The 9,602-nt window shown below is 41.2% G+C and overlaps 1 protein-coding gene across 2 annotated transcripts; it reads right to left on the bottom strand.

Annotated features, from left to right (window-relative positions):
* Positions 1-872: 872 nt before the first annotated feature.
* On the bottom strand, positions 873-8,382 carry bcap31 (B cell receptor associated protein 31). Of its 2 annotated transcripts, none has more exons than XM_088402598.1 (8): positions 8,219-8,382; positions 7,269-7,362; positions 6,806-6,906; positions 6,571-6,715; positions 3,250-3,385; positions 1,999-2,125; positions 1,445-1,545; positions 873-1,230 (listed from the first exon to the last, which is right to left on the bottom strand). In XM_088402598.1, the coding sequence occupies exons 2-8, from the start codon at positions 7,358-7,360 to the stop codon at positions 1,204-1,206; spliced, it is 729 nt and encodes a 242-aa protein (XP_088258724.1). In that variant the 5' UTR covers positions 7,361-7,362; positions 8,219-8,382; the 3' UTR covers positions 873-1,203. The 2 variants fall into 2 exon arrangements, with proteins under 2 accessions (XP_088258724.1, XP_088258734.1); XM_088402608.1 differs by having other exon boundaries at positions 7,269-7,392; positions 8,219-8,328.
* Positions 8,383-9,602: the final 1,220 nt, after the last annotated feature.

The raw sequence follows: 9,602 nt of genomic DNA, 5'->3' as shown, positions 1-9,602 counted from the left end.
CTATATTACCTTTGCAAATTATTGTCTGGATTTATGTTGTTATGATCAGTACGGACCGGCATTATGATTAGTGGCAGACAAGCCAGAAACATAACCTAAAATGTGATACAATCCATCCTTTGGAATTGCTGAACAAAATATTGTGCTGGTTAAGAGGTACTTGGCTGGAAAAGTTTTTCACGAGGGGTACAAAACTGGCAAAAAAAAAAAGTTGAGACCCACTGTTAAGAGACAAACAGCACACAATCTAGAGCAGAGGTCTCAAACACCAGTCCGCGAGGGCCGGTATCCTGCACACGACTGCGGGAGCTTGAAAATGATCCTAATCATTTGAATCAGGGCAGCATCCAAAACATCGCGGCCCTCGAGGACTGGACTTTGAGATCTGCGATCTAGAGTATTCACCAAGCAAAAGTCTTTTGGGAACGTACCAGCGAGATGAAAATGCGCAGATTCGAACCCGAACCTGAGAAGCGTGACGCAGTTGTGCCAACCGCAAGGCTGAGGTTTAACGACCTCACAATCCCGTCACTATTGCAGAATCGACCGTGGTATTATTGGTCTGATGTAGGCGAACACATCAAGTGATCTCACAGTTGGAACGGGAGCAGAGCAGCTCCTCTCTAGAGAACATCTTTGACCAAGAGAGCTTGCGTGTCGCTTTCTTTCCCAATATGGCGGCGTTGTCACCAACAAGGTGGACGACGGAACCAAATATAACCCAATGGATGGTTGGAGTCAGCACTTTGAGGAACAAGATCCCCGAGATTGGGGAGGGGCTAAAAAAAGTGCTTTCTAAAAGAAGGCCAACAGCTGCCTTTCAACGCCCCCCGACCTCTTGCCGGCAACACGCACTCACAATGACACACAGCCAAGACACAAGTTGTGTATTGGAAGTGACACATGACAGGTTGTGTTTACAGTTTCCGTGGCAACGTGACACTTAAGTCACACACAGCACGCAAAAGCAGTCACATGAGCGCGCGCGGCTAACAAGTCATGCTAAAGAGCCGAGAGAGTCAAACACCTGTCGAGACGCTCGGGCGAATCGCTCATGGGAATACGAGCTCTTACTCTGAAGCGATTGAAGAGGAAAAAAAACCTTACAAACAAAAACGGGTGCTTTGAGGTGCCACCATGTAGTGGCATCATTCAACGGAATAGTCCCACCACCAAGAAGATGAAGACCATCCATCTTCATCCTCAGTCAGATTTCTTGTCGCCGCAGGCCTGCAGACAAAATAAAACAAAGCATCAGCACCCCCTGCAGGCTGGAGAAGACAAGGCACTTTTGTTGCGATCCTCTGTTATTACTACACTACAAGGCTAATTCTTTATTTAAACAGCACTGCAAAATGGCCAACGACATTTTAGGCACTATTTTTTACTTAAAGAGTTTTTTTTTGTTTTTTTTAAGAGATGCAAGAGAAAAGAAAGCGTGTACCAGTAGTTTGCTGTGCTCATCCAGCAGTCTGTCATATTCCAGCGTCAGGTTTGCGGCTTGTTTCTTCATAGCCGAAACGTCACCGTCACTTTTGCGGAGAGCTGCACACATGCGCAAACGTCACTTCATGTTTTGGAAAAAAAAAAACACTTTTGTCATTGAGTGTCAAACATAGTTGATGAAAAGTAATGAAATAAAGAGATACTAGATTTTCAGCAATATAAAGGTTATGTATATATATATATATATATATATATATATATATATATATATATATATATATAGAGAGAGAGAGAGAGAGAGAGAATCATAAATTTCATAAATACATATTTTTTATGCCTTTACAAAAAGTTTTTCTTGCCGCGTTAATGTACATAATAAGCACGGCCCACACTTAGTTCCTCAACCAAGCACCGGGCACCTAACCCAGGTGAAGAAACTGCGGGCCAAAAGCACACGGAAGCAGATGAAGGCCAGTCTTCTGCCCGACAGCTCCGCCCCTAAATCGAGGCAATTTCAGCAAATGCTGCAAAATCTTCTCCTGGCCTCCTCACCTTTCTTGGTGGCATCCAGCTCCTCCTTCAAGGTCTTTACTTCCTCCTTCAGAGTCTTGTTCTCTTCGTGGACTCCGCCTCCTTTCTTCCCGGCCTCCGGCACCTCCAGGCCGGCCTCTCGAAGTTTCTGTCAAAATAAAGGGGTTGTGTCTGGGTCGCGCGGGAAAGATAGCCCCGCCCTCCGCCGAGCGACAGGCGTTCAAACCGAAGGGCCTCCGCCATGTTATAGCGATATTTGGAGTACTTTGCGATGTCACGGGGATGACCGCTGAGGGTCCCGACTGACGACGGGTCAGTGAAGGCAACGCGATGAGCGAGGAAGACAGCTGATGAACAGCTGCCGACGCGTCGTCTTCGTCATCATCTCGCTTTCCGGCACCGATGCCATCGTGACTCCAGCCCCCACCCACAACGCAGCTAGACCCCCCCCCCCCCCCCCCCCCCCACAACTCGGAGTGAGGATATTAAAAGGTCACAAGAGGAAGGAAGCAAAAAAGGTCACTCACTCAATCCCAAAGACATATTTTTAAGTTTTGTTTTGTTTACATGATATGCTGAAAGAGCATATAAAAAAAAGTTAAGGAAAATGAAAATTTTCCTTAAAAAAAAAAAAAAAAAAAAAAATAGAAAAAAAGAACAATGACATTTTAAAAATCTTCATTTGTAATTCATCATCGGTAATCTTTATTTGGTAATAGGATTCCGCTTTAGCGTTCGTGTGTTACAGACCAACTGGAAGGGCTTTTTCCAATTCAACTCCAGTACTTAGCTGTCACAGAAGCTTCCCGAAATGATGTCATTGTCCAAAAAATGTGTCCCTAATTGACCTCAATGGCTTATAAAAGTTTCATTTGAGAATAAATAAAAATGCACACACATTATCTTTAAGCTCGAAGCCTGATGACGAGCCATTGAAAGCTTGTGTTTGGCTTAGTTCGCGTTCAGTTCCACCTTTTTTTTCTGCTCTACGCATGCGCGGCGCAAGCGACTCGCAGATGGACTGACTTTGCCCGGTCGCTTGGCGTGAAGTCATCTCATGTTACATGTTCAAGTCAAACCCAAGGCTCAGATCCACTCATGCAAAGGAGAGATTCGTGCAAAGACTTGAAGTGTCTCGCACGAATCCTACTCATACGAACGGTGAAACACACTCACGTCTTTTTGGCAGCGATCTTACTGCATAATCTGACAGCAGCTACCATCTTCTCACAAGGAACAACATAAGCATTACCCCTCCACCCCCGAACTCACTTCTTGCAGCATCTGATTTTCATCAATGAAGTTTTTGGCGGCGTTGCTGGCGCCCTCCGCCTGCTTCTTGAAGGCCTCGTTAGATGCCATCAGGGAGGCCTGCTGGGAAAGAAGAGTGGCCAGACGACGCAGCAACCTGCGCACACACAAATTTTCGCTTTCAGAACATGTCCCGAACGGCGGTTATTATTCTAGATTCACCTTATTGCTGCAGCTAGCTACCCTATACAAGTGACAATAATTTTCTATAATCTACAATATTTTGGTGTTCATGTATCCATGTGAAAATCCTATCACATAACTGGGTAAGCAAATCAAAACAAAAAATGGTTTTTTGCTTGGTATTAGAAGGGATGAATTGAGATTTTGGATGGATAGCTCCCCATTTTGTTTATGAAACGAAAATATGTAAAAACCAAAATGACTATTCCTGCTAGCTAAAACCGCACATTTGAATGGCAACTGAGTCATTTAAACTGCCTTTGAAAAGTCATCCACTCACTCTTGCCAGACTATTTGGGGCAATTGCGTGCCGGTACCCGCTAATCTCGCTAACTTTAAAGGCCGCGCACCGATACTAGCTTTGCTAGCCGCCAACATTGGAACCACCGTTAATCACTAGCAACAGGTGCCGTATCATACAATGTCAACGTACCGCATTTAAATGTTAAGTGGCAGGTGTATTGTACATACTAAATTGTCCTTAGGCGTGATTGGGTGCGTGAACGGTTGTTCGTCCTGGTGTGCCCTGCAATTGGCTGGCAACCAGTTCAGGGTGTCCCCCCCCCCCGCCAACTGCCACAAGTCAGCTGGGATAGGCACCAGCAAGCTTGCCACCCTCGTGAGAATAAGCAGCTATAGAAAATGGATGAATAGTTGGATGGAAGCCTAGGGTTTCTGTGAGTAATTTTCGAGGGGTGTGTGTGCAGGTGTGGGCGTGTGTGTCTGCGAGACAATTCTGTCCACCCCAATCGTATAATTGGTAAAAAAAACGCTCTCAGCGTTTTGGCACCACCAAAACGTAGAAAGCCTTGAGATGACTCCGATTTTTACAGTGTATCTTTGTGAAAATCAGGATGTTTGACATAATAAAAAGGAAGAAATGTTGCTTTGAAAACGGAATGTGTCGCCAAGGTGAAAACAAGCATTCATCCGCTTATCTATGGAACTCAACAGCAAGTTACATTGTCTTGCCGTCAATATTTGTCAGTGTTGATTATCGAAAAGAGGTATGTGCGCAGCTGCTGCATACTAGCTCATTTGGTCTACTGATCTACCTGAATGTGAAAAAGAAAAATCACATTGTATTTTCCATTTAACTCATTCAAGCCCAAAGACAAATCCATAGGGCTTTAAAGACATTCAATTTGGGATACTTATTTATAGTACTTTTCTTTTCTGCTATGGTAAAAGAGGATCTAAAAATAGCTGAAATTGAAATTGTGTATAGCTGGAAGTTCAGTACCTACTTTTTGAACATAAATTTGAGAAATGGTTAGTTGTCAACCAAATTTGTCGATTTACGACCGATAGGGTAATTAGTAGAGTGTAGTCTACTGCTTTTAAATCTATATGTATTGTATTTGGCTGCTTATTAAATGGGTTTAGGTCATTTATTGACTGTATTTGAAATAAAATTAGAACAGGTTTAGGAAGAGTTTCATTTTTGAAAGAGTTTAGATGATGTCTGGACGGAGCTACACCTTTCCACAGCGGAGCTTAAGTTCGGCGTGCGCGCTGGCACACGTTGCATTGGAGTACACGCAAAATGTTGTGCGTGTCACCAACTTATATTTAGTAACACACATATGCACACACACTGAGCTCATATTGTTGACACGTGGTGGATGATGTAAAAGTAATATGACCAGAGCGAATGTCGTACATGTGAGTAACAGAAAGTACGTGAAAGGAAAAACCAACCAAGATGGTATATTCAGGTTTGGATGCATTTGTCGAGGAGACCAAGGGTGCGGGAAGGAAGTGACTCAGGTCATCCTAATATGGCCGCAGGCCATACACAGTCCGGAAATATCCTATCAGCTGCCGACACTTACCGCTAACTTGTGCCCAACATGGAATTCCACCAGTCACTGTCTATTGCTACGCTGTGTGAGTGCGCGTGCAGACACTGCCCCCTGCTGGAGACTTATTTTAGCCCATCGACATATTGGTTCTGTTTGAGGTCCTGATTTTTTTTTTTTTTAAGGGACAGTGTGCCCAACATGGAATTCCACCAGTCACTGTCTATTGCTAGGCTGTGTGAGCGTGCGTGCACACACTGCCCCCTGTTGGAGACTTATTTTAGCCCATGACACATTGGTTGTGTTTGAGGTTACTGATTTTTTTTTTTTTTTTTTAAAGGGACAGTGCGTAAGATTTACACTTTTTCATTATGGCCAGCAGGAAGTGCTGCAGGTGCTGCATTTACCATTGTCCGTAGCTATAACAAAGATGGCCGCCTCTGGAGAAGTGACGCCCCTTCATGTAAAATATAAGATTATATCTAAAACATACTGTTGGTCATTAAGAACACATTCATTTGCATGTTTCTGAAATTTACAATCATTTAATTTATTCATTTTCAATGAAAAAAAATCTAAATCTTACACACTGTCCCTTAAAGGGGGAAAGTCTTTTTTTTCTTCTTCTATTATTACATGTTCTATGCATCCCCACTAGTGTTTATGGCTCAGGACTCAGATAATGACCAATAAGAGCTCACCTTGTGAACATCATATTCCCAAACCGAGAAAATAAGTGAGCCATGACATTATGTGAAGCGTGAGCAACTGGGATCTCATTTCCAGTGAGCACCAAATGGAAAAATGTCTGTGTTTAAAGTTGTGTGTGTATATAACATATTGTAAAGATTTTTTTTTTTACTTCCTCTTTAAGTGATTTCACAGGAGTTCAAGTCTGGTTTGGATAGTTTTAGTCTTTGTCTAAATCCAGTTAAGTACCGGATACTGAGTAAGTTTGGGTTCAGTTTGAAATTTGGAGACTGTTCAGATAGAGAATAGATCAATGCTATCTGTGTGTACAACGGGTTTGTAGTCAGTTTAAAATTAGTTTAGACCAGGTTTGAATGTGCTTAGATTTGGTATGGACAAGACATAATTTGGGGTTTGAACTACTTTGCTAAAATTTAGACAGAGATGAGGAAGGCTCATGTGTGTGCAGATGGCTTTTGGACTGAGTATCAAACTTTGAAGCTTTAAAATCAATTTTAAATAGCTGGGGACCGTGTTTACTGATTAACATGAATGTGGCAAGTTAGAAAGACTATGTATGAGTGTGTGTGTGTGTGTGTGTTCTCACAGGCAAAGCAGGAGTGCAAATCCGGCAATGTAAAGATTCCTTTGTGCTCTGAACAGTTTCATATGAATGTGTTCAATGGCAGTGGGATTGTTAGTCAGGTCCACCTTCTCAGTCACGCTGTATTTCCTTACTTCGCGGAAGGCATCTGAAAAACACACAAAAAAACAAACAAACACTGGTATGTGACTTCAACCAACTCACTCATGTATACACACAAACACCTACAGTCACTCACCAATGAGTAGGAAGACAAGGATGGCCATGGCCACCATGAAGGAAGTGTTGCCATATAAGGCGATGGTTTGGACAAGCCGAGATCTAAAGACACTGTTCCACCTGGTCGAACGCACACACGCGCACACGCACACATTGCAAAGTGATTTGCACTGTAATTGACAGTGAATGTATCATTAGTGACTCATGTCAAAATCGCAGAGGAAAAGGTATCATAATTGTAGTGAATCTTATCCTAATCAGCATGCCTCTCTTATCATGACATAACATAATACCATCATGAACAGGGGCATTTGCATAGTCATCTCTGATTATTTGTTTGCCAAACCAGATACAATCACCTGAAAAACAGCAGGTCACATGATTGCTACAGTCTTCACAATTTGTCAAGTTAGGACAAGAATGCAGAACACTCCATCCAGGTTTTCTAATCAGAATATTAATATGTGTGTTTAAGCATGTACCTCTTAGCAGAAATGAAGGGAATGCAGAGGAGGAGCACCAAAAAGACCTCCACGTACAAGAAGGTGGCCACTGCGGTCCACTGGAGACTCATCACTGAGACACACACGCACAGAGTCGGTGCACCTTTAAATTTGGAGCGTCATCAACGTGTTTGGCTAAAGCTAGTTTCAATTCAGTCTAAACTTGATATAAGCAAAGTATAAAGCTCATGTAAGATCAAATCAAACTCATGGTAACCCTGATCAAAATCGATTATGAATGCTCCTCAAACCTCATCTGAAACAGTATAAAATTCAGAAAACCAACTGATAGAAATGGACCTGGAACGTATTTGAAATACAATTTACAGGTTTATGAGCATTCTACATGCGCATGCATCTATGATCGATCGCATTTGGTCTCATTTCCGACTAGTAAATTGAACGGGGGTTTCGCGACCCAGTTCCTAGAGCCGTTTACCTGCTTATTTTTTATGTCTATTTACTACGTCACATTTGATCAGCTCACCAACAAGCTCTGCAAGAAGCCTGATAACGATCCTGATCATTTCAATTAGGTGTGGTATTGAAGGGAGACATCGAATACATGCAGAATAGCGGCTCTCTAAGGAAGATTTGCCTACCCGACCGACATAAACAAATGGAAACATTTTTGTTCTTTGTGTCCAAACGTCAATTGAGCTGACATTGACAAGCACAGTCTGTTAACTAACCAAGTTAGAAATAAAAATCCACTGAGGAAGAACTTTGATCCATCGTACACACCAGCAGCACAATAACACGTTACAGATGTTGTCTTCGGCTAAGAACAGGTTTTAAAGATTGTATAAGCTAAATTGCATCGAAGAGGCGCGGTCTATTTACTGGACGAGCGTGCAGTTAAAAACACAAAACTGGCTCCAAATGAAAACGTGCGTTGACAAATTTTTAGAAGAATCACTGACACTCACCTGCAGATGAAACAGTAATGGGCGTAAAGTAAATATGAGAAGTGCGTTCAAGACTCTCTTTTTAGTTTTGAGATTTTCGCTACGCGGACAACACTTCCTACTTCCGGGGGAAATGCCAGCTCATCCGGAGAACACCATGCGATTGGCTAGATATGCAAAAAGAGGTGGAGAAATCTACAAGAGTAACTATTGCGTTCATGTTGCAAGTATGAAATTTTGATTCAATACAGATCGGCGCGTAACTCAATTAATGTTTTCTATTGATTACTTGCGTATTCACATTGTCACATTGATGGAGAGAACGTTTGGTTAACGCTGATGAACATCACGGGTCTGCAGTTCGTATTATGTCCAGCAGAGAGAACCACAGTCCACACATACTTTATAATGACATCCGGCCACCGTACGAACGTACATAATTTTCCGATTCATTCTTTTTATAAATGAAAATTTAAACAAAATAAAAGTTAATCAAAATTGTTGGCGATTGCTTGACAATTAAACATAAATAATTGGTTCATTTGTCTATTGTAAATAAATAAATAAATAAATAAACAATAGGCAATAAAATTGAAGGATAGGTTAAATTGTTTCTAAAAAGCATTTTTTTTTCATGTACAGTATTTAGTTTTGGAATCCATTAGTGGATTGAGTAAATGTAATTACGGTTGTAAAATAAAACAACTTGCTCACTTTTTTAAAATTACTGTACTTACTTTAGTATGAATAACAAATTAAAATAGTTAAGCAAATTGTACAAATGCATTTATATTTTCGTGAATACCGGCTTACCTATATATTATTTCTCAACTAACCAAGTATTTCATATACATATGAAAGTTGGGGTGAGTTGATAATTAAATATATTATGGATATAAACAAAAAATGCTAGTCTTATTTAATTAACCTACTTACCATATTTGACAAGTGACAATATTTCACAATTTTAGTTTTTCCGTTTCATATCCACAAACGAGTTGGCACAACCATTCGTTTTAATCAAATGTGTTCAGCACAAAATGTTTAGCCAACCCGAATCATCTACAATCATGGTTAAGGATACACGGACACATGTGCCTATGCGTGTATGTAAAGGCACTTCCGAAATTAAAATTTGTGAAATTTCAACAGGATTTCTGCGGGTATCAGTAATTGAACGCTTTTCCTACAGTGACAGGAACAGTACAGGTTTCTTTTCAAATTAAGAGTAAATTCACTGGAACATGAAGCGACTTATTGCTAAATTGTGTTATAGTGAGGCCTTAGCAAAACGTTGCTTCCTTTATTTTGTTAAGTTTATTCAAATGTGCATTGTTATTATGAATGTCCTCTTCTGGCAGACACACAGATATAAAGCAGATGATTTACGCCACTACATATCTTC

This window comes from Hippichthys cyanospilos, chromosome 2, assembly GCF_059441005.1.
Source record: "Hippichthys cyanospilos isolate Australia breed blue-spotted pipefish chromosome 2, RoL_Hcya_1.0, whole genome shotgun sequence".
NCBI classification, from domain to species: Eukaryota; Metazoa; Chordata; class Actinopteri; order Syngnathiformes; family Syngnathidae; genus Hippichthys; species Hippichthys cyanospilos.
Note: the sequence above shows the minus strand (reverse complement) of the source record. Positions and strands in the feature narration are given on the sequence as shown.